This window comes from Coptis chinensis, chromosome 5 (assembly GCF_015680905.1).
Source record: "Coptis chinensis isolate HL-2020 chromosome 5, ASM1568090v1, whole genome shotgun sequence".
In the NCBI taxonomy this organism is placed as follows: domain Eukaryota; kingdom Viridiplantae; phylum Streptophyta; class Magnoliopsida; order Ranunculales; family Ranunculaceae; genus Coptis; species Coptis chinensis.
Window position 1 is genome coordinate 3,543,553 of NC_141460.1, and position 24,805 is coordinate 3,568,357.

General features: G+C 35.9%; 2 protein-coding genes and 1 non-coding gene across 3 annotated transcripts; 2 read left to right on the plus strand and 1 right to left on the minus strand.

The window, feature by feature from the left end:
* Positions 1–11,615: 11,615 nt before the first annotated feature.
* Positions 11,616–18,051, plus strand: LOC147496310 (DHHC-type zinc finger family protein). The gene is made up of 11 exons (XM_086559316.1): positions 11,616–12,126; positions 12,198–12,312; positions 12,394–12,468; positions 12,550–12,621; positions 12,771–12,908; positions 13,755–13,788; positions 14,749–14,858; positions 15,097–15,183; positions 15,562–15,645; positions 16,379–16,444; positions 17,520–18,051. The coding sequence occupies exons 1-11, from the start codon at positions 12,030–12,032 to the stop codon at positions 17,692–17,694; spliced, it is 1,053 nt and encodes a 350-aa protein (XP_086415442.1). The 5' UTR covers positions 11,616–12,029; the 3' UTR covers positions 17,695–18,051.
* Positions 18,052–18,434: 383 nt separating this feature from the next.
* TRNAF-GAA (transfer RNA phenylalanine (anticodon GAA)) lies at positions 18,435–18,509 on the minus strand. The gene has a single exon. It is a non-coding gene; the product is annotated as a tRNA-Phe (tRNA).
* A 3,430-nt stretch (positions 18,510–21,939) lies between these two features.
* Positions 21,940–22,512, plus strand: LOC147496312 (uncharacterized). Its single transcript, XM_086562540.1, has one exon. It carries the CDS (start codon positions 21,940–21,942, stop codon positions 22,510–22,512), a length of 573 nt encoding a protein of 190 aa, XP_086418666.1.
* The last annotated feature ends 2,293 nt before the right edge of the window (positions 22,513–24,805 follow it).

Below are 24,805 nucleotides of genomic sequence, written 5' to 3' on the forward strand. Positions count from 1 at the left end.
CAGTCTACTTGCTGACCTTCTAGTTCTTCGATCTGCATTCTTTGATGTTGCTTGAGACGTACTTGCTTCTTCAACCATTAATGCTTTACTTGTTGTCGCTCGTTTAGGAGGCATCTTGATAAAACTCTTTAGCCAAATTCCTATTCTCCACTGATCCTATCAAATTCTTTCCAACTCCTTCATAATAGATTCGCAAACTTCAAAGAAACCAAGTAAAGAATGTTCTTTCTTGATCCTTAATCCTTCACTGACCTTACCAACAGTTTCTCTTTATCACCAAGATTTCAATCAATGGATTCGATCAAAGAAAAAGAAATGAAAGACAAAACAATCGATCTTTGTCTTTGAACATAGACGGCGTCAATGTAGTGATAAGAGAAACTAACTACGATCAATAAGATTGAATTGATAAAGGTAAAGGGTAAAGATTGAATCGAACTACAAATGAAATTTGTTATTGAAGAACAGTATCGGTTACAGTGTTCTCTCTCTCTCTCTCTCTCTCTTGTTCTAAGTTTACAGATTTTGTGTAATGATTTGGAATGAATCTCTTTCTCCCACTTCCAGTCTTTATATAGTGTTGTAAGGATAGCTTTGTCCAATCATTAACTGCCGCATGTCCATCCTCTTCTTCTTCCTCCTTTTCCCGCTTTAAACCTGCAATACACAAACTATATTTGCGAAATATCGACTATTACATCGATATTTCCTATTAGTCATGATATACAGGTTGGAATATCGGGTTGACGATATTTTCCCACGACAGATACTACTGAGAATTATTTCACAATGATATCGATTGTGCTTATTTAAATTTTTATTTATTTTTTGTTAATCTTTTTTCTTCATTTTTTGGTAACGATCAATTTTATGGTTCCTCATTAACCAAACTTATTTTGCCGAGACCAAATTGTTGATTTTTTGTAATTTGTTTTTTCCATATATTTGTAATGTAGTTCTATAATATAGGAAAACTGTTCTATTGTCACCATATATGGTCACCTTCGTCATCATCAATTTAAGAATGAGATGTTCAGTAAGGTATGCTTCTTCTTTTCCTCTATGAATCACTCTCTCAAATCAATGACTACATACAGTTTTGTAGATGATCGATGATGGTAATATCTATTTTACTGACCCCCCAACATCATATCGCCTAAAAATTTGAATTAAGTTACTCTAATAATCCTATTCTTTTTTACTTCGTATCTGATGGTTAAATGGAATATTTTGATTTATTTAATTGGATTATTGAGCTTAAAGCGATTAGACTGTGTTCAATGGAGTTGGCGAATTAATTTTTTTTTATTAGATGTCTTCTTATTTTTTATATTCCCTTACAATTTGATGGTTTGGACTTTGGAATTAAAGTTTTTTGCCGGCTATGTTTAATGCAGAAGATTTTTGGTTCAGTAGTCTAAAGTGTCGTCAAAGATGGAAATGATTAGAGGATCTCCTAGGAAGAAATTACTCTGATTAGCTAAGTCCTAGAAACAACTAGGTACATTGTTTTCTCTTACCTATTTTTTATGAGAAATATTTTTTTGTATTTGTTTGTGGACTTATGATCATGGTTGGTTAAGTGAAACAAATATGTATACTGTTCAAATGTATATGGTTTGAAGAAATGTTGATATTGCTAGAAAACAACTGCATCCATGGGTATTAAACGTGAGGTATTACTACCTATAATTTATTAATGGGTATAAGAAGACTCTTTCACATATCAGAGTCTCTTAATTGAAGCTGCGATAGCTTCTCTGTTCATAGCTAATAAGCTACTGGTGGTAATGAAACCACAATAGTCCTGCCTTCACTTTGGAGTTCTGCCTAGCTTTGAACTGCTTTGTTTATAAGATTAACTATTGCGCCTCAATTATAGTGTACTTAAGATATATAGTTCAGTTCTCTAACTCATTTTACATTATTTTCTTCTTCTTTCATGGATCTTTGGATCCATTCTTCAAATCTATTCTTCTATGCCATTAGAATTCTTTTTGATAGGAATACTTTGTGGTGATTACTATTAAACCATGTTTTGACAATACACCGTATGTATGATTGATAAAATTGGATCAGGAGGCTTTGGTCAACATAAAAAAAAAAAATCGGGAGCACAATTTCTGTAAAAGTTATATTACTATAGTTAGTATATTAATCATAGTTGACCCCTTTTATAGTAGAGATATTGATGGCCATGCTCCAGTTACATATATCATCGAGGTACTCAATCAACACTTTTAAGCTTCCCATTGAGACCGCTTGGCACACATGGTACACTAACAAAGAGGTAAAAATACGCAAGTCATGGTCATATATACTTCCACTACTAATACTACTAAGACGATGTTCTGACATTGAATTTGATGGTTATGATATGATGGCCTGGCAAGTTGGAGGATACATAGATACGTACAAGGGATTGATTTTTAACAACAAAATACAAGATGTCTTTGGGAGTTTCCAGTGGCTTTGCCTTCGTATAGAATATATTATTGAAGTTAAGGTCAGTTCTTAAGTGAACAGTCTACAATTTTTTTTTAAGAATGCACATAACCCTTTGAAAGTTTAATACACAATAGGTATTATCGGCCTATTACCTATTTCCATCCAACAACATGTATTATTAATTTATTACGTATTAAGGAAATTATAGAAAAGATATAGTAGGCCAAGCACTCCCTGAACTAATTATTTTAGCGATATCAGAATTGTCGAGAAACAGTGAATATGTTGTTTCCTACTCAAGATGTTTATCTTTTGAATTTCCAAAAAAGAATGTTACAAGGTTTTATATATTGATACAATATAGTCTGAAAAAGGAAAACCATTTGCTCTTTGCATCTCTCTGTCTCTCTCTCCTTTCAATCAAAGCTGACAACTACTTTGAATATTATTCACACTGATCAAGGTTGTTTCTTATCTCAAATATTTCAAAACAGTAACTCATGGTTTGAAAGAGTTGATCAGTTGCTGATATGAGTTTCTTAGGAGTTTGGGTTTCGAAATTGAAGCTTTGTTTCACTTAGAGATCGGTTGTTGTTGTTGTTGTTGTTTGTACTGGAAAAAAAGATCATGACAATGTAAATGGAACTTCTTCTTCTATTGGTGAGTTTATTCCAGTAAGTCCTATTCATGAATTTCTTTTTCAAGTTATGTTGATACAGAAATCCAAGGCGAGTAATTTGGTTATTTTGAGGATGACTGTCATTGTGTTGAAAAGTTTCTTATAAGTGAGCTTATTCTAGAGAAGAAGATCCACCTAAAAAACAATTAACACTCATCTCCCAATCTCCTTCTACTTTGCTTAATTTTGAATAGATCTAAGTTTATTTAAAATGCTTCTCAGTACTAATAAATTTAGTTTAATTTTGAATAATGTATTGATGTTTCGTAAGAAACGAAGAATAATTTGGATATGATGATAAATTTTAGTGTTGAATCCCCCAAATTTCCCTCACTCTTTTCCTATTTTTCTTAAAAAAGGGATAGACATGCTAAATTTTCATTTGTTGAAGAACATACTTGAATTTTTGTCAATTACCATATTTTTATATTAGCATAGATGTTGGAAACATGGTACTGGACTAAATTATTTGTTGCTATTGAAATTTGATTGATTTCCAATGATTACTATTTTGATTTTGTTTTTCTAAAATTCAAGGTTACCTTGACATGGGTAGGTGTGTCCGTATCGGACACGGATACAAATTGTCGGACATGGTAAAATATCAAAATTCAAGGCAAATTACATACAATGTGTCTGACATGGACACGTGGATATGCATCCGACACGGATTTTTTTTCAAAATATGGCGTGTCTATGTAACCTATCTAAAATTGGATGTTGCTATGGAAGTTTATCTTAGTACCGGATTGAGTTGGCTTTGAAGTCAATGGCTTTTGTTAGGCGATAATTTATATATATATATATATATATATATATATATATATATATATATATATATATATATATATATATATATATATATATATATATATATATATTTGAAATAGTTCTTCCCACTTTTTTGTGATAGGGCATTCACGTTCTAAAGTTTTCGGGGCTACTTCAAGTTCACTGCTTTTGTAAATACAAAGTTGATTCTTTCTCAATTTTTTTCATAATCTCTGAAAAACTTTTGTCTTGCAATCAGCAGTCGAATATTTACGTTAGCGACAACCATGTACTTTACATATGTGTATTTGTTTGCAATGCTTTGGTGTCTAATTTATGCATTGCTTCAATGCTTTGCATGACTTTTATATCTTACTTTTTTCCTTAATTGACGTATTCTGTCCATCTAATTGATTGTCTCTGTTATTAATTAGTGGGACTATTATGGACTCCATGCATTCGATTGTTAACGAAATTTGTATTTCCTTTTAGAAAAACTTGATAGTTTAAAAATCAAAGAGCATGGAAAACCACAAATATTTAGTTTAAAGCGGTTGCTGACGAGTTGCTCTTCATAGATCATTAAACAATTGTCATTATCTCTCATAACTTATAGGGTGTCCTATCTCGCATGACTTATATATAGTGTGTCTCGTGTTTTTCGTTTTTGGGGAAAGAGTTAATTGTTATAGTGTGATCATGTTTAGGTGCTATATAACACCCCGACTTTTTCTTTTGTTTTCCTATTATAAATAATAATAATAATAATAATAATAATGAAAATAGATAATGGATAGATGATAACTATCAGTTAAGGATAAAAGTTCCGTAAGTAATAAATAAGGGTTGTCCTTGTTTTTCGGGAAGTTTTATCACATAGAGTTTTTGGGGAAAAACACAGCGAGAGTTTTAGATAGAAAAACGGGATTTTTTTTGAAAGAAGAAAAGGAAGTTTTTCTTGTAGCTGGCTGATAATCGGAGAGCGCTGCAGGTGAGTAGATATTGTATGGATTTATTTTATTAAATCCTCGTTACTGTCGATTTCTTTTCAGTTGAAATATGTAGTGTTGTTAAAACTTAAAACTATAAAATTTGATATAGAACTGTCGAACTGAAATCTTGTATCGTGTGTTAAAAGCGCCGAAAGCTTGAAAAAAAGTTGTTAATGGCGCAAAGCCCCATAACAAGATTTCGGCTTGTGTTTCGTTGAGACTTTTTTTGTTGTGGTTTTGAACTCTGAACTTAAACTGTCGAAGACTTGATGCGGGTTGTTAATGGTGTCACCGCCATAACCAAATCGTCCCCAGTTTTGTTGTGTCAGAATGGTTGGTTTTGTTTGTTTTTTTTATGAAAGTTAGACTGTTGGGTTGGATGGATGAACTGTGGAGTTGTGGACTGGGCGTGGTGAAGTAGAGGTGGTTGTTTAAGATGAGGGGAAGTGCTGTGAAGCTTGAACAGCCATTAATGGAGTTCAAGCAAGAACCGAACCGTTTCGTTTTTGTTGTTGTTTAACTTTGTTTTGTTTTGATTTTTGTTGTGAGGTTTTTGTTGTTTGGTTATGGGTTGTTGATGGTTGTTTGGGCAGCTATTAAAGCTTGAAGCTTTGAACAAGCTTTAATGGAGGGCGAATCCAGATCTAGTTTGGATGAGGATAGTTGATATAATGATTTGAAGATTTTGCTTTCATTAAAGTTGTTTGGTTTTTCATGGGGGTCAAAACCGATAGGATGATGGAGGTGGTCGAGTGGTGGATTAGTAGTGGGTGACGGGAGAGGAGGAGCTTTGGAGAAGATGAACGATGAATTTCGGGTTGGGCCTTGGGCGAAAATCTGTTTGGTTTGGGCGGTTTCAGTTTTGGGCTTTAGGCCAAGTTTTAGTTTTGAGTTGGGCCGGGTTTAAGTTATTTTGTGGGCTGGTTTTATAAATCCAAGTGGGTCAGGTTATAATTTATGAACAGTAAGTTTAGATTGGGCTTGGGCTGAATCAGGCAAGTGGGCTTGAGTGTTTTTTTGGATATTTTTATTTTGGCCTTAAGTTTAAACTTTGGGCCTTAGGCTTTGGGCTTTTGGGTTAGAGGAGTTTGGAGTTGGTTGACTGTTGTTGACCCTTGGCAGGTCGACTTTGACCAGAATTGACTTTGACCAGAGTTGACTTTTGACTAGGGTTGACTTTGACCAGTTAACCCAATTTTGACCTTTTAACTCGGATTATGATTTGGGTTATTAAGATAGGTCTAGGGCTATTAGCATGCTTGACTTTAGGCTAAGACCTTTATATATACGTGCGTATGTGTATTAACTACTATGTGATATTTCCGTTTTTATGATATGCAACGATATGACACTTAGACATCCCTATAATTAATAACGCGTAAACTAATAATACATGAATCAAGATACTCTTTCGTTCTCTAAAATAATATATGTAATAAATTTCAATAATGCGTAAACAATTTACCGCACTCTTTTAGAACTCTCCACGCCTCAAGTTTTGGAATTGAGTTTTATGACTGTTGATGTCATATGTTAGGTGGGCATTTATTGAATGTGCCATAAATGGCCCGTTAGCATTATATATGGGTATTCATTAAATGTGCCATGAATTACCAGATTCTTTGGACTGCCTTAGAGAGGAACTAAGGTATTCGCCTTGCGGGTTAGTTGTATTATTTGATTATGCGAGTGTTTGAGTTTACTTTTGAATACCTAATATAATATCTACATATGTTATATAGAAGTTATAACTTTCTTTTGCAGGAGGGTAGGACTTAATAACATTTTGTGCAGGGACGCGGTCCTACCCTTATACAGCAATAGATATCGGTAAGTTTTAATTCAATGGATTAGATATTAAAATGAGTTATTATAATGAGTTATATAATGGAAGTCTTGCTTGGGAAGAAATTATGTCGGTTAAAATGACGGAACTACCTGTCTTCCAAGCTGTGAATGATTAAGTTATGGGATAATATAAAGTGATTGTTTGAATAATTAAAGTATGATAATGTTTATGTGTGGTTAGTCTACTCATACCAGCAAATTCCATTTTGCTGACCCATGTTTGCTTTGTTTTGGCAACGTGGGTGTGTTCTTGGGAACATAGGTGGAATGCAGTGGAACCGCGGCGTTTGATTTGGATTTGATATGGAGCAGTCCGTTAGTTCTTTTATTAGGTCTGTTAGTTCTTTTTGGAAGTATGTAATAATGTAGTTTCCTATTCATATGACATGAAAATACGATGTTGAAGACCTGTTATTCGTAGAGTGGTTTGATGTTTTATTGAGACGGAAGATAGACTTTTATAAAGAAATAAAGAGAATTTTGGAGATTACTATTGTTGTTAAGTTGATTCTTTATGATGTGGGTTTTCGGGTTTTGACATGTGTTGTATCCACCCCGTCATAGCCTGGGTTTATAGACAATTGAACATAGTGATATTTGAGATATTTATATTTCAAATATTCATTTGTTTAATTGTTTAGAAATTCGGGCTGTGACATGCTACTATTTTGATGAATTCCAATTCTCAAGAAAACACGTATACATTCTAATCCAACCTTTTTATGTATCTATTAGCCATGAACATAAGTCTGCTAGGGTCTACATTGATAATATAGACTTCTTTGATCCTTTATGAAAGTAAGTGGCAACACCCATATATGTTTTTTTAATTTTGAGAACCATTTGGTAGTTAGTTCAACTGTAATTAGTTTTATTTATTTGGTAGTTACTTCAATGTAATTAGTTTGGGTATGTCATAATGACTTAATTCTAATTCATTGGAGTGATTAGAGATATTCTCACTTTTTTGTTTCAATTTTGTGTTTCTATAATGGGTTGGGCAATTTATTTCATATGAGAAGTGGGTTTGTTTGAATTGGAAAAAAAAAATGGATTATTTGAATATACCATTTCCACAGATGAACACCCCACTCATTGCTTGCATTCGAATGTTACTGGATAAGTAAATGAATCCATCATTAGGAAAAGTTCTAATGATTTAGTTTGCAAGGTGCCAAATTATTGTCTTTGCATGGTGAAAATCAGTTCTACCACACACCCATGGTGCCATCTTATAAACACTTTCAACGAATGAGGAGAAGACCAATGCTGGAAAAAATGTTTGAGGATTTTGTAGTTGGAATTACAGATTTGATGCTATAATGACGATGGTGCGATTAGTAATATCAACTTGGGTTATTTCCATTTACAACTATATTAGAAATACAGTTAGTTGATTTCGTGATATAGGATGTGTTGACCACCTGAGTTTGAAAAGAAGAGTATATGACTTTACAACTAAGGGTTCTTGAAGTTGAGTTTCAATCATTTGGGGGATTACTCTACTTCTTCTATAGCTCTTTCCATTCTAGAAATGTGGTCGGAATTCTCTTCCAACCCAACGTCTCGAGCTGCTTCAAAACTTCTTCATTTGTCCTCCTTTATTTTTTGTAACATTCGTTTTCCAGCAGAAGTGTTGTTACAACTATATTAATATATTAACGGGCGTATCTTAGGTCGCGGCGTCATTGCCACAAACTGGAGAAATGGAAGAGATGGGAAGGGAGTCGTTAATTCACCAAGTCAATTCCATAGCACAACATCCTACTGCGCCTCCCAATCTGGTATATGTGCATCCCCATCGAAAATATACCATGCCCCCTAATCTGGTATATGTGCCTCCTAATCGAAGATTTACTCCTTCTCCATTTGTTGTACCTCATTACCACAAACTGGAGAAAGCAAGAATAGAGATTATTTCCTTTTGAGAACCATCTCTTTTGTAAACAAAATGCTAAATGTATCAAGTCTAAAAAAATCATGTGTATGTGGTTTGCTTGTAGGTACCAAGTTAAATTGCCAGAACTTTTCAGCGACATGCTTGCAGTCATTGCTCCATGACACATTTATCTATAGGGTAGCATAATGGTGTGCAATCATCTGAAGTTGTTCCAGGAGCTCCTAATCAATTTCAAGTTGGTATGAGTAATATGCATAGAGGGGAGAATGAGAGAAATGAGGAACTCGATTAGTGGGCTTGTAGTATTTATTTTATTTTATTTTTTCCTTTCGTTACTAGAATTAGTCCCAAGTGGAAAATTATGCAAAGTCTTCTTTAATGTTTAATGAGTTGTCTTTTAGTTTTAGAAGTAATTTGTGTTATATATAAATATGAAGTTATATATCTTAGTATGATTGATTTATGAGAATTGTATTGTTTTGATTTTCAGGTTATGACAGGATTTAGGTTTTTGAAATGTTGAAAATACAGAAGAGACTTTGCTGGATTTTTTAATTTTAAAAAACGATGATGCTCTTAATTGAAGACTCTCTCCCCTTATTTTCCTCATTCTCATTATGATGTGTTGAATTAATGAATGTGTAAGAGATATGTGAAATAAGTTGGTTTGTGAGAAATGAAATGCATAGAATTGCCATAATTAAGCTCACTTGAGTATGCGCATGAAATGATTATGAAGTATAAAACTGTTGGAAATGGTTATATCATCGATCCAGTGCTACCATAGAGATGGTCTCTTAGGGTGTTGTTCAAAAGCAATGTGTCTGTGAGAGTGTTGGCTATGTTAATTTTTCTTGGTTGGTAATTTGGCACTTTAAAGTACTTTGAGTTGAATTGGCCGTGTTTACGGTATGTTGCTGATAATATTTTTGGCTATACTTTTCATATTTGTTTGGGCTATGTTATATTTGTTTAGTGCTCAATTTTGGATTTCACCACTTTGCCATATGATCGGGGTTTATAAGAATATGGGTATATCATCTTATCGGATCTGTGATTATTCATTGGTATAACGTGACTAAAGAATATATTCTCACAACCTTTAATTGAATTTCAATGGCATGAGAGCCATGTTACCATGATAATTACACCTCCACTAGGTACATTGTTTTATAGGGGCACACATAGGGTAGCAGATTTGTTGACATCTTAGGAAGGAGTATTATTTGTAACTAGATTTAAAATAGAGAAAAGTTTAATATTGTTTGCTCCGTTGGTGCTTTTCTTCAACAAGACGCTTAAATTTCCATATTCTAATTTTGAATTGTTTCCTTGAACTTGAATACCTTGGGCATGGGTTATAGAACATTTAATATTACTCTAATTTTCTATTTGGTCCTCTACGGCTACTCTGTTAGCTCACTTGAAGTATTACCTGGGACTTTTATCAATTTAGAGGAATTTCAGTATTTGTTTCACACAGTCCCTACTAGAAATTGGATTTATGGGGAGTTGGAAGAAATTTATGTACGAGCAAATGGTTGTTTATAGCACTATCGTAGGCAAGTAAAATACAATTTTTTGAGGTTGTAGGTTGCACTCTTCAAGTTGTTTATGGTGTGTTCTTTAGGCACAATTATAATGTCTCACTATGATGAAAGAGATGCTTCATCACCTCGAGTTGGACCTGGGGTGGCCTTGCTTGGGAATGATAATGGGGATATCCTTAATGAGATGGAAACCCCCAAAACTTCTCAATGGGAAAAACCCATGAAAAATCCTTTGTTCACCTCCATTCTATACAACCATCTTTTGATGATATTAAATATCTCTGTCTTTATTCTTCTCATATGTTGGCTTTGAACACTCCAGACATACACAATAGTTCTCGATCTTTTTTTATTTTTTTTAAATAAGGAAAAAATGAACGCTTCGATTACCCAACCTAGATTAAAATCGATTGCAGCTTCTCATTTGTGACAATATCATTTTAATGTCGGGTCCGAGTATAAATAGACGCAAAAAAAAAAGTATAATTAATTGCTTTCTTTATCGGGTTTTCTTTCAATATCCTTGTTTAATCAATTTTGATACATAAACTCTACTAGATAAATGGAAGATTTCAACAAAAATTTGTTTTGTGCTTAAATTTATTTGACGATATGAGTAATCTGAGGTTGAATACTTAAAAATGAGTATTCTAAGGTTGGTTATCTTTAGTAGTTTTTTTGGAATAAGGGAAAAAGAAACTTAGATTGAACCCTTAGATTAAAACCAGTTGTGACTTCTCATATATGAAAATCTCATTTTAATATGTCATTTATAAGCATAAGTAGAAGCAAAGAGGTATAATTAATTGCTTTCTTTTGTGGGTCTAAATGTTGCAGTTATTGGGGTTAGAAGCAACAAGTGCTATAAGGAAATGCCAGTGGAGCTCCTTCGTACCAGTCTTCCCCACACTTATGACCAACAGTGCAAGTTTTTATTTTATAATGGATTTTGCTCAGCGCTCTATGTTTGTAACTTTGTTTAATAGCCATAACAAATTATTGACACTGGAAGCTTTGATCAATTAATTTACTGTATGAGTTTCAATATAGTTTGGAAGTAAGATTTTTGATACATAATAATAAAATGAAAGAAATTATATAAAAACGGTGAACGAACGGGTCCAAAAATCTAGTAAGTAACCTATAACACATGCCACAAATAACTATTAGCTAAATGCATATTGAAGTGAAATGAAAATGAGAAACATATCCAACAATCACCAAAATGCAATCATAGCCTAATTACATAGTCTACTGGTCAACATAAATCAAATAAAAAACATATAAAATATAAAAAACATAAAGGCGTCAATGACTACGCTAAAATTATATCATGGAAAAATTGATTTAAATTGGGTTTTATATTATGTTTTATGTCTTTTGATGTACAACTTTTATATATACAAACCATGTTTTGAGAAAAACATAAAACAACAAACCATTAGACCTATTAATCTCCGCATTTTTAACACTTATTTGTGCTAAATCGCCCTATTAGTCGATCTCGCATAGATCGGGACGTATTGGTCTAACCATTATAGTGCCTATGCGCCTATTAATTGGCTATTAAATTGCGCAGCTAACACCATATGATTGGACGATAAGAGTTGAAATTATCCAAAATTAGAGATAGGAGCGAAAGAGCTTGGATTAGTTGCGTGCACCGTCCCCAACTAGTCTCTCAATTATCAAATTTAAAGACCGCGTAAAAAGGACGCCCTCCCAATTTCACCGTACAACAATAAAATAAACCAATTGACCTTTGTTGTTGTTTTTCAGCTCAGCTGGTTCAACGGGTATAGTATAGTATAGATGATTCTGATTCTGATTCTGATTCTGACATGATGACTAGACTAGATTTATGTTCCCAAGTCCGCGAGACATGGGATCGATCTTATGAACGTTTCTATGAATTGTTTCCCTGTATGGCCGATCCAGGTAACGCCTTCAATTTAAATAGATCATTGTTTTCTCAATTAAATTCCATCTTTTTTGTTTTTCATTTTCAGGCAGAAGATCTTCATTGGCATTGAAAGTAGCTTTGGTCTGTATTCACTTGGTTTTTGTGGGAGTTATTTTCCTTTTTGACAATGATTTGATTGACAAGACCAGAAAAGAAGCATGGTATTCAATTAACTAGAGGAATATTTCATCTTGTTTTTAGTTGTACCCAATAGTAATAATGAAGTTACCCACTTATTCCAGGTACACTGCTATATACTTGTTGTTGCTTGTTGCAGCCTTAGCTCAATATTTCTTCACATCTGGTTCTTCTCCAGGGTGGGTAATTTGCTTGAATTTAGTAGATCACCTTTTTCTGGTCTCTATGATTTTTGTAATGCGTGTCCTTTATGTTGTTAGGTATGTACTGGATGCAATGAGGGTTGCAAATGAAACACATTTTGTTTTTAGCAACATGTCAGCAACCTCAAAGTAAGCCTCATTTTTCTTTCTTTTACTTGTCTTTTGCTATTTCCTTTTTCCTTAAAGCTCCATTTTAGCTGGAACTGATAGCCATTTTGTTGCTCATAGAGTGGCATCCTTTAGTTTACTAACTGTAGTATTATGATTATCAAGCAAAGGCAGTCTGCTTCAAGAAAGAACGGTAGCTTTATTATCGCTATAGAAGGGAGCCACTCAGGAAGAAGCGCTCCTGGAGCCAATTATACACCATGGACGAAGTTGGTGATGGACATGTACCCTCCTGGATCATCAATTAGGTCTGCAAACTTTTCTTTCTTTGTATTTTCATGTTCATTGTCGTAATATCGGGTTCTGTAAACGATGGCTGTTAATTTGATGATTGTTTGTTTATATATCACTGTTGTTCTCTTGGATCAATGGAGAATAATTGTTTGCTAAGTTCATGTTTAGAAAGGGTGTCAATATGCTGGGGCACTTCCCCAAGTAATGGACGGATTAGCAAAGGATTGAGTCTTACATAGTTTTTTTTTATTCATAACCATAAGCTCTTTAGATTCCATAAGCTGAGGCTCACACCAGTTGGCCATGTTTAGAAATGGAAATTTCTCGGGAACAACTAATTCTCTTTTGGCTAAGACTGGTGCAGCTCTAACTTATAATGAAGAAATTGTTTTTGAAGGAAATCCACCTTGTATTCACCAATGGGAAAGGCATTTTGAATATTTTTTTGCAGATTTTATGTGAATGTACACTACACCATACTTGTAAATGCTAGTAGAATATGCTTGACTTGGCATGAATATTAGAGAGTGCAGCCCGTTGCCTCTCTAAACACTTTTTGTACTTTTTTTCTCTGTTCTTAATTGAATTTAAACTTACTCCACAAAAAAAAGGTATTGTAACTTTGTAACAGGATAACTAGTGCATGATTACATGGTCTGGATTGTTGGTTATATGTAGGCTAGTCAACCCCTTTTTGTAGTAAAGAGAGAAGGTTAGATATTACTGTTGAAGAATAGAGCTTATGATTCTGACTGTTGGCATTATGTTGTTTAGATAAGGTTATGGTTCCGACTTCTGTGGAAGTACTGAAAAAATCCTCACAATCTTCACTAATTTATTTATTCATTTTGTTTTGGCAGAAGCTGGACTTGTACCTACTGTAATATCGTGCAGGTACTTAATAATATTTGCACCCTTCTTTTCTTTTGCTAAACCACAATTGATCACTTGGTAAAACATTTCATTCTGTAAGTTATCGACATGATGCTTATATGGCTTGTTGTGAAGATACTGCTTGTACCGTGAAAAACTTTGTTTATATTTTCCTCTTTTAAATGTCATTTCGTGTAAACTTTGACCAATGAAAGCACCTTCTTGATTATGCCTTTGTTACAAGTATTTTGACATTTTCCAAGACTGCTGTACTCAAATGACTTCGGGTAATAATATCTATTAGTACTCTTTTTTAGATCACAGTACTAATTTGAAAGATCTTGTTGATGGCTAGTGAAATATACCAACATAAAAGGTCTAGTTGTTCATTTTCAATACACCAATTATGGAAATCAACTTGTAGATCTCTACTCTCTTTCAGCCTCTGTGAATACTGTCTTTTTCCCTTCTTATTAGTTTTTTCAGGTCACATACTTTGTACTTACAAGCCCATTCCATTGACCAGCAAGTGGGTGGGTACCTTTAGCACATCTCTGTTACATTATTCTCCTCTCCTCAAGAATATGCATGGAACCATGGATATTGAGCCACTCTTATTGATTAACAACAAAAATATCATGAAAAACACCTTACTTCCTAGAGACAACAATCTCCTTAGAATTAAGTTATCCAAGTTAGGTCCTTTCGGGCAATCTCCATATTTCAAATTACTATTCTGGTTTCCTGGTTTAGCTGTAGTAATAAATCTAAGTGGAGTTGTTTAGTAACTAAGTGGTTATAAATGTATTCAGTTTATCAGTTTTCTTGCTTTCTTATTTGATGATAATGAAAAGTGAATATTACCCTTTAGAAACACACCTTTGAGATGGTCCTCACTCCTCGATGACATGTTTGTCTAAGTAGGTTAGAATTTTGACAGTCACATTTTTTAGTGAAATTTTTATCTTTATTTGTTTGCAGCCTCCACGTGCAAAACACTGTCATGATTGTGACAAATGTGTTCTTCAATTTGATCATCATTGTGTTTGGCTTGGAACATGCATTGGGCAGGGCAACCATTGTCGATTTTGGTGAGTTTAATTTCATTTTGCAGATTCCTCCTGCAATTGCATAGTTCTTTAAGTGCCTCATTTTTCTCGTTTTCAAAAGTTTCCACATTTGTAGCTATGTTCAACCATCAAAGAACTCCACATTTGTAGCTATGTTCAATCACATATGCGAATATAACCTACTAGTACAGCTCATGCTGTTTTACATTTTTCCTCATGAGTAACCTTGCAGTCTGTCTGCTAAATATGTATCTTGTAGGTGGTACATTTTAGAGGAAACCGCGTTGACCATTTGGACCGGTGTATTGTACATATCGTATCTGAAGGCCAAGTTTGCAAGGGCATGGTATGTTTATTACTTAATTGGAAAACTTAGCACCGCTTAAATACGCCAATCTTTGGCATGTAATGCACCTCATGACCATTGGAACATATCAAAGTAGACTTTAAATTGTTTTGTCGGTGGAATGATTTTGTTGTACTTTGTGTACAATCCCAGTTATTTAAACACAGTATAAGAACGCCTTTGCTATAAGGAGTGACGATTGTGACATAAGTGGACCACTGTTAACATTGATTTCACAACCTTTGTAGGGGCTATTACATCTTAAATGATTTGTTGATATATTATCATTATTATTGCTGTTGTTGTAGCTATTATTCCATTTAATATATAACTCATCTGAAAGTCTGAAAGTAGATATTGGATGGAATTTGCTATCAGGTGGAAGGATGGGATTGTGATATTGTTTTTCTCCACTTTGTCCATTTGCCTCGTCTTTCTGCTTCTGTTGCTTATTTTTCACAGGTAAGATCAAATTTGTTGTCTTACATAGAAGTAAATGTAATATAGTAGTTACAGTTCATTATTGTCATTTAGTTGTATTGAGTTGTTTAGCATAGTTTGACGATGGGATATTGAAAGCCTGGCACAATAATATGTAATTTCCTGGCTCTCTCAACTTAGTGTTGATTGGTTTTGAGTTGGATGCTCCAAAACTTAAGAAGATACTTTGCTTAAGAACTGGGAGTTTTCTTGGCAATATTTCTTTTGTACTATAATGGCATTGAAATAACTTAACCAAGTGCTGATTATAAATTATAGTTGAATGGCCGGGTATAAGTGTCAACTAGATCACGAAATAATTTTAAAATAAATGGTAAACAGTCTTGAACTAATGGAAGACAATCTATCACATGCACTGAAACCAAAGTGCAAAACCTAGAAGGTGTTGAGCTTTTTATATACACATATATCACAAACTATAATATGAATTGTTTGGGATGAAGCCTGAAGGTTGTACCGGGTTTTCTATTTTTGTTTGTTCTCTCTTGCTCTCTTTGCTCCTAAGCCTAATAGGGTAGAGTTTTTGGGAACTTCCTTTAGGATTTTGAAACTTCCCTGAAAGTTGAATTTTATGGGGGATGACACCTTTGCTTTAGTTCATACTATATCCCAATCTGTTCATGAACACACTTTCGAGACGCAACCATACCAGTATACTACTTTGTGAGGTTAATCTCAAAATTTTCTGCTACAGCTATCTTGTACTTACAAATCAGACGACCTATGAACTTGTGCGGAGACGGCGCATCCCATATTTAAGGTTAGGTTTCCTTCTTTATTATTAATTTTTGCTGGTCGTTGACTTATCATCTATATTTAACGTTGAATTGGACTATTAACCTTACTATATGAGGAATTTGGAAAATCTCATGACATAATATACGTTTTTGAGAAACTTGCAGATTATGTATTTACATCGAAGGTGATGGTTATATGAACTCCACTTAAAATGACTCCAATGTTACTCCACCACTCAATACAATGAATTAGAAGCTGATTTTTGGGAGAGATGTTCTCCACACAATAGAGATCATCCTCACAAAAAATCAATTCATTTGAAGATGTACAACCTCGTCAAAAATCGTTTAAAATGTTAAGAAATTATCCAACAATGCAATTTTTTTTAATTTCATAACAACTTTTGACAAGGTTAAACATATTCAATTGAGCCGATTTTTTGTGGAGGTGTTCTTCATCTTGTGATGTATATATATCTCCACAAAAAATTAGCCCTCAATTCATCTTGTAAGTCCACATTTAGGAGTTAAGTAACATTGGAGTCACTATAAGGTGGAGTTCATATACCCATCCCCTACATCGAATTCCACATGTCTGATTACTAAGATATTGACATATAGGCTTAAGAATGTAGAAGAGAACTTCTCTTCAAATGTGTATATTGAGGTCTACATAAAAACTGTCGGTGGGGTTTAGATGCAAAATTAATGTGTTTCAAGAACTACGAAGTAGTGCCTTGAGGCTGGCAGGGATGGCAAGCCTGCCAAATGTCTAAGTGTTTGTACTTTAATAAAAATTGGTGCGTTATGTTGAAAGTAAGCACTAAGGATCACATGAATCAGTTACTGGTTAATATTGCAGAAAAAGAACCCTGAACATATTAAGCATTGGAGTAGTTCACCAGTCATTTCTACTGCGAGTCATCCAGAGTGATAGTGCAAAGCAATATTATTGTAGAATATGTTTCTTGTGAGTCATGGGCAATTTGGTGATGCATATGATTATACATTATCAATAGCATATCTTAGTTGTCCTAGTTACAAGGTTGGGTTTCACTACTTGAGTTGCTTTATAATTTTCTTTTTCTTGAAATACAGAGGGATTCCTGAAAGACTGTATCCATTCAGTAGAGGTATCTGTAAAAATGTTTACAACTTCTGTTGTGCTCGAAGTAGCATATACAATGTTGAACCTTTGCCAACAGCTCAGGAGCTTGAGTTCAAATTAAAGCCATATACATGTTGTGATGTATTATCATGCCGGTGTTGCTGATGGCTTTTCATGTAAAACCATGGGTGGTGTTTTTGTCCGATTTAGCATTTGCGCCTTATAGAAGAATGCCCATTTGTACGCTTCTATGGGAGATGCCATCTTAAAGGGGATCCACAGCCATTTCGAATTGACCATCCACATCACCCTCAGCAATAGAAGGTCTGAAGATGTTGGATACTTGGGTCAGATTGGTTGTTATTTTTTCCGGTTAGATTAAATTATCTATCATCCTCCGATTTTAGATCCGTCAGTGCTGAACTGTATAGCTTCTTTAATCAATGTAGTATAGCTTTTTCAATCAATGTACATTTGAACTTTTTAGATCTTTCGAAATCTCATTTAACAGCTTAATACCTACTCCTCTGGTTCCCCTTCTTTATGTAATTCTTGGCTTGCTATTCTTGGAGGTAAAAAAGAAGGAAAACGATGCAGTCTGTACTATTTAACACTCGGACTACAAGTTTACGAGCATCAGCTAATCCGCATTGGTTAGACTAAAAAATTAATTTTGGATGGTTGGGAGGTAAAGCCGTAAAACATACGCCTAATATACTATGTTGCATCTAAAATTTTAAATATCAAGAGCAAAAATATTGAAAGCAACCCTGCAAAACTATAATAAAAAGCAACTATCGAACGCCCGATATGAATTAGTCAATCAAAGTGAAGTTTTCTTGGCAGTCAAAGCTTTCCGATCTTTATAAAAATTGGTAATGGAACTAATTGAGGGCGGCTGGTACTGCGATGAGCGTGGATCGAACACGCGCGACCTTCAGATCTTCAGTCTGACGCTCTCCCAACTGAGCTATCCCCGCTTTGATGTTAGTTCACTGAATACATAGGATATATCAAATCTGCTGACTTTCCAACCATTTCCCCAAGCACTTCACTCCAAATCAAGCTTCTACGTTGAGTTGGTTCTTAAAAGTAGGAACTGCCATTATACACCTGAAAAGTTCCTCTCTATTGGTACTGCCATTTCCATGAAAATGTTCAACATTCCATGAGTGCTCGGAATCCACCATGTCACCATGATAAATGGTTTCTCTTGCGTTACATAGATTTGGAATGAGTACACGCAGATAGGCTGTGCAACCACATATAAGCTTGTTAATTCCTGTTGAAACTTTATGCAGTTTACCCTTGGTCGGCCCAAATTCCGAATTATAAAATATAGTTGATATTTGAAGTGGCTTTTCAGATTTAAGATTTCAACGACGTTAGCATCTTTGTTAATCTGTACCTTTTTAATTTCTTTTCTCTACAGATGTAAACTTCATTACAGTTTGCACTATATTCTCAAGGGACTAGATGGGAAAAACGAAAGGACTGTCAAAAAAAAAAGGCACACACAAATACAAGTATACAACAGAAATCACCCAGAAGGTTAAGTTTGACACAGAAATCTCTACACTATATGATAGCCGGGTTTGTAGGAACCATACTTCTCAACCGAACAGTGTATTTCTAATCTCTCAATTTTAAGATTTTAGAACCACCTCCCTACATTTATTTAAATTACATCTCTCATATTTATTAATAATTACAATTGGCTCCCTAATCTCTATTAAAATTGAACCACCTCCTTCTTCAATAATTGTAGGATAGTTTTCTTAATTTAAAAGCTAAAATTTATGTATAAGAATTGTATATCTTCCCCATTTTTAGAAAATTGTTTCTCTTTTCTTAGTGAGAGATTCACAAAAAATTGTTTCTCTTTAGTTTTTTTTAACAATTTTCATTTTAGTTCTTTACAACTTGGTGAACTGATACGTAGCACAGGACACATGCTAGTAAGTAATTAAATAGCTGAACAAAAATGTTTATGCTTTTACATTACTAACGAAGTTTACACAGTTTTGCAAACAGTGATTCTACACCCTCACTGTTAGTCGCTTTCTTTGTACACTATGCTTGAACCTTATGAAGGCTTGAAGAAGCCAACTTGAATACCGGTGTGCGTTACACTCTTAATGCCTCTAGCAAAAACTAAGATACTAAGAACCACCCCTAAACTCCCAAGTACCATATTAATGCACCACATTGCACTAAATCTTTTCGATTTCTTAATAGCAATCTCTAAGGGAGTAATATTCTCATTAAGGTATATTAAGCACGCGTTAAGCATAAGCAGAGATCGTAACGAACTCATGTCATCGACCTCCAAGATTGAGTTAGGAGCAGCTCACTTCATGTAGGTGGTACACTTTAGCTCGCTCAAGAATACATCAAGACAAACGAGCGACCTAAGGCAGAACACTTCGAATAAAGACATCATCCCTAATCCAGATGTAATCATCACCAGAGCCTTACATGTACTTCCAATTACCGTGAAACATGAACTACTGCACCCACTCCCAATGATCACACAACTCCTACCAAAACCAACCTAACACACATTCATAATCTCCACCCTATATATGTACATGTCATTACACATGTCTAATAGATGACACCTCTCCCGCCTATAAATACCACCTACATGAACTACGTGAGACCTGATTCTTCTCTCCCCCCAGAATCCAGAGAAAATACGTAGGCAGCTCGCTCATCAGCGAACTCGGTCTTTCCCTAATCCAATTCCATCCTCCTATCTTCCTTGTATATAAAGGAAAACCAAAACGCTCCTTTACATTGGCGCCGTCTGTGGTCTCGATTACTTGAGAAACCACTTTTTTTTTTCCCAAATTAAGCTAGGGTTAGGCAGACCCTCACCTGCATTGATTTAACTGTTTCGTACATAGATTTGTCCACTTGCGTCATCATTTACAATACATTGTAATCTATGATCTAAAGGGAGAACAAAATGTACAACAAAACTAGATGCGTCATGAAGAGAAGCTAGATAGTCCGCTTTAGATCAAAACTTGAGAAACCACTTTCACACAAATCAAAAACCAAAAACCAAAAATCTCAAGCCCACGAAGCATGGCAAGCCTCGAAGCTCAAGTTCAAAGCCTCGCAAACCAGCTAGGTTTAACGAATGAGAGCATTTCCTTGCTTAGGCAGGAAAATGCTGCTCTACGTGCACAAGTAGAAGCACAACAACAACCAGTTGGGAACGTCGCTGAGAACGACATCAACGAAGTTAATCAATAGATTAACAAACTATCGCAAAGGATCGACCAGAGTGCAGTAAGGAAAGACGCAACCCAAATAGTTCAGAAAATGCTCAAGACGTACCGCGCATCCCTATTCACGATGGAGGTACTCAGTAAACCATCTCCTTAAGATTTCGTTCAGCCACGCTTTCCGATGTACGATGACAGCACGTGCCCTGTTCAGCACGTGGCTCGCTACATTCAAAGCCTCACACTCTACAGTTCACCAAAGTTTGATCACCTCCACTGTCGTTTGTTTCCCGCCAGTCTCAAAGATGGCGCACTAGATTGGTTTTTCTCACTCGAGCCAGACTCCATAAAGACCTTCGAGCAGCTCACCGATTCATTTGCTAGTTAGTACGTCCATAACAGGTGTAAGAAAGCTGATCTTGATTCGCTGTTCCAGCTATCCCTTGGCGAAGACGAAACAATTCGTGAATTCCTAGGATAGTTCAAAGCCGAACTACTGTGCATGGAAACAGGTCTGAAAGAGTCCTTCGCTACCTTAGCATTTTCCAACGCCTGCCGTGTGCAACACCGACACTTGCCGGTCGGTGAAAGAAACGCCTCGAGACTTTATCCGAAATGCGGCTCAAGTCGATAAGTACATTAAGCTGCAGGAAGGCCTGAAACGCCAAGGCCTACCTAAAGAAGAAGAGGTCACAACAATATCCGACGACCACCCAACTTCCAAAAAGCAACCTTGACAGCAAGAACGGAAGTCAAGAAACAGAATGAACAATGACCGCGAGTTCGCTGTTCTCACGCGATCTCCCAGCTACATATTGGAAAGAACCAAGCGAGCTTCATATTTCCGACCCGATGTGCAACAACAAGTAGATCGACCTGACAAACCGTACTACGCGTTTCACCGAGCCAAGTGTCATGAAACTGATGCATGCTGGGGGTAAAGCATTACCTCTAGGACCTCATTAAAGTAGGACATATCAAACAGTACACCAACATTGCAGACGGTGATTTGCGCTATAAGCTCATGGCTCACAGAGTGCGCAGTAGATCCCCACCTCTCCATGACCGTCACAATGTTCAAACTCGCTCCTGCAGCAGAGGACGTCCCAGAGACCGTTCTCACCATGAGCGACGTCAGCACTCATCAGATCGCGACAACGACAGAACCATTCATATGATCACTTTCCCAGATGACTCCGTGACATCTTCTAGAGAAAAACGAAGGCGTGTCGGCGCTCTTCAAGAAGTTTATCAATTTTCTTCACAGGCAGCACATGCCCCGCGAAATTCAGGTCGTAGCGCAGGGGATATCACTTTCACAGAGGCTGACCTCAACAAGGTCTGCCTCCCTCACAACGATATATTTGTCGTCCATGTCAAGATCAGCGACTGGACAGTCAAGCACATCCTGATAGACCCTAGGAGCTCGTGCGACATTTTGTTCTACCATACCATACAAGAGATGAACTTACCCAAGTCAGTCTTTATAGATCCAATTGCTCCTCTTTATGGGTTCAATGGCTCCAGAGCCGACCCAATCGGTGATATTATACTCCCAGTGTCTATGGGATCACGAAAAGACAAAGTCAGCTTCAATACACGGTTCAACATTCTAGACATCAAGTTGTCCTACAACGTCATCCTCAGACGACGATGGATTCATCAAATGCAAGCTGTACCGTCAACATTGCACCAGGTTCTCCGCTTCCCAGGCCCCAGGGACATGATGGAGCTTCGAAGCAATTAGCTCGAGGCTTATCATTGTAACCAAATCCTCTCAGTGAATAAGACCGTTGATCTACCTCTCACCATAAGGAACGAGCCTACCAGCTACACCATGGCCAAAGATTTGGTCACTGAGGTCAAAACCAGAGAACCAAAATAATACGCTGGGGGCACCAGCAAGAAGGCTTATTCGTCAGCTCAGATCCTAGAAATCAATCAAACCATTGTGGCTCCACCAGTCAGAAACCCAGAGGTCGCTCCAGTTGTTGCCGTTCCACCAGTCAAGACCCTAGAGGTCGCTCCAGTTGTTGTTGTTCCACAAATCAAGACCCCGGAGGTCGCTACATCATGTGTCGCACAACCAACACCGATTCCAGAGGTCACTCCAACCCCTGTTGTCATAACCATAGAGGCCACATCAGCCCCTGTTGTTATAACCACAGAGGCTGCTCCAACTCCTACTGCCAACTCAACTCCCCCTCAGGTCGACAAAACATCTCCAGAGATCAATCCACTTGAGGGCGCATCATCGTCAGAAGCAACATCCCTACCTGCAGAAAAAGAGCGAGTGAACTTAGGAACCGAAGACGACCCTAAATTCGTCTATGTAGGGGCTAACTTGGACCCTACACTCAAGTCTCAACTTGTAAACTTTTTAGCAATGAATAAAGATGTTTTCGCTTAGTCGTATGTCGATGTGCCCGGAATAGATCCTAATGTTGCGTGTCATAGACTAAATGTAAATCCTAATGCTAGGCCAGTTCGTCAGTGACCTAGATGGCTATCTTTGAGATTTCAAAAAACAATCAACGATGAGGCCGACAAACTGAAGCAAGTTGGTTTCATCAGAAAAGTAGATTATCCAGATTGGATCGCTAACATCATCGTGATAAGTGATCAAAAAGTGCAATTTAACCCTCGATTATGCCTCTTGTTTAGCCATCTTAGTGGACTAATAGTGTTTATAAGTTGTGTTTTAAGATTCTACAGGTAAATAAGAGAGTTTTGTAGAATATTAGAGAAAAAAGGGTAAAATGAAGCAATTCGGAGCATTAAGGATCACATGGGAGGCCCGTGGACAATCATGGAGAAGGCCAAGGAATTGGAGCTATTAAAGATGCGACTTAGACCTATTTTAAAGCCTATTTGGAAGCCCAAGGCCAAAGGATTCGTTGCTTGGACCAAAGCCCGCAAAAGAGGATAGAAGGATAGAGCAGAAAAGGGAAAATAGACTTCTGAGTATGAGACTCATGGATCGTGAGTCTGGACTCAATGCTCACGTCTGGGACGCATAGATCGTGAGTCCAGACGCATTTCTTAAGTTTGAGACGCATGGATAATGAGTCCAGACGTATGAATCGACACTGTAGCCAATTCCTTCTCGGTTTTGGACATGAAGTTGGACTCGAAGAAGTCTCTATTTGTATTAGGAAACAAATGACGGTTTGGAATGCTTCTAGAGCTCATTATAACCCCTATAAATAGAGGACCTAAGTGCCTCATGTAATTGGCCAATTCACTTATATTCTTGTCTCGAACTTGAGGAGAGAGAGATAATAATAAAAGATCGGTTTTAACTAGTTGAGTCTTAATAAATTAGTCTTTCTAGTCTTATGTTCTTCAACTCTTCTTCTTCTTGTTCTTCGTGTTCTTCCTTCTATATGGAAGGCTAATCTTCTCCTTCAAGGGAGGAGATGAAGCCGGTGCTTAAGGTTTAATGATTCTTCTGGTTTATGGTGTTCTTCAATCAGGTTAGTTCTTTATGTTTTTAGTTATTAGTTCCATTGCCCACACCAGGGGATGGAAGTATAGATTACAATTGAATATCATGCTAGTTTAGGGTTTTATTTATTACAATTGAATATTTACTAGTAACATGCTTTTATTTATTGCAATTGAATATAATGCTAGAATAGAGTTTTATTTATTGTAATTGAATATTATACTATTATTCTCTACTTTTCTTCTAATTATGTAGTGTTTTAGAGTAAGGGAAGTATTCCTTGTGTTTGCCTTAGATGGTGATTCATTGAATAGCTGCCCAAGCTCACATAAAAGGAAAGAAGATACTAGTAACATGAACATAGGAACAACCTTAAGTAGAGTTAATTGTTTAACGATGTTTCACCCAAAAAGGCATCTGCACTTTCATTTCGATTGCCGATTGTAGTCTACTTGGAGAACAACATGAATAAAAAAGTCATTGAATCAAAAGCATTGGTGGATTTGAATCTCTTGAATCTATCTCTCTCATATTCTCTCCCTATTTCCAATTCTTAGCTTTAGTATAAGTTTAGTTAGTTTAGTTTAGTTTA

Coding starts and splice junctions, on each gene's coding strand:
- LOC147496310 (XM_086559316.1), top strand. CDS start 12,030: ATGATGACTAGACTAGATTTATGTTCCCAAGTCCGCGAGACATGGGAT. Junction 15,184..15,561: donor GCCAAGTTTGCAAGGGCATG/GTATGTTTATTA, acceptor ATTTGCTATCAG/GTGGAAGGATGGGATTGTGA. Junction 16,445..17,519: donor CGGCGCATCCCATATTTAAG/GTTAGGTTTCCT, acceptor CTTGAAATACAG/AGGGATTCCTGAAAGACTGT.
- LOC147496312 (XM_086562540.1), top strand. CDS start 21,940: ATGATCACTTTCCCAGATGACTCCGTGACATCTTCTAGAGAAAAACGA.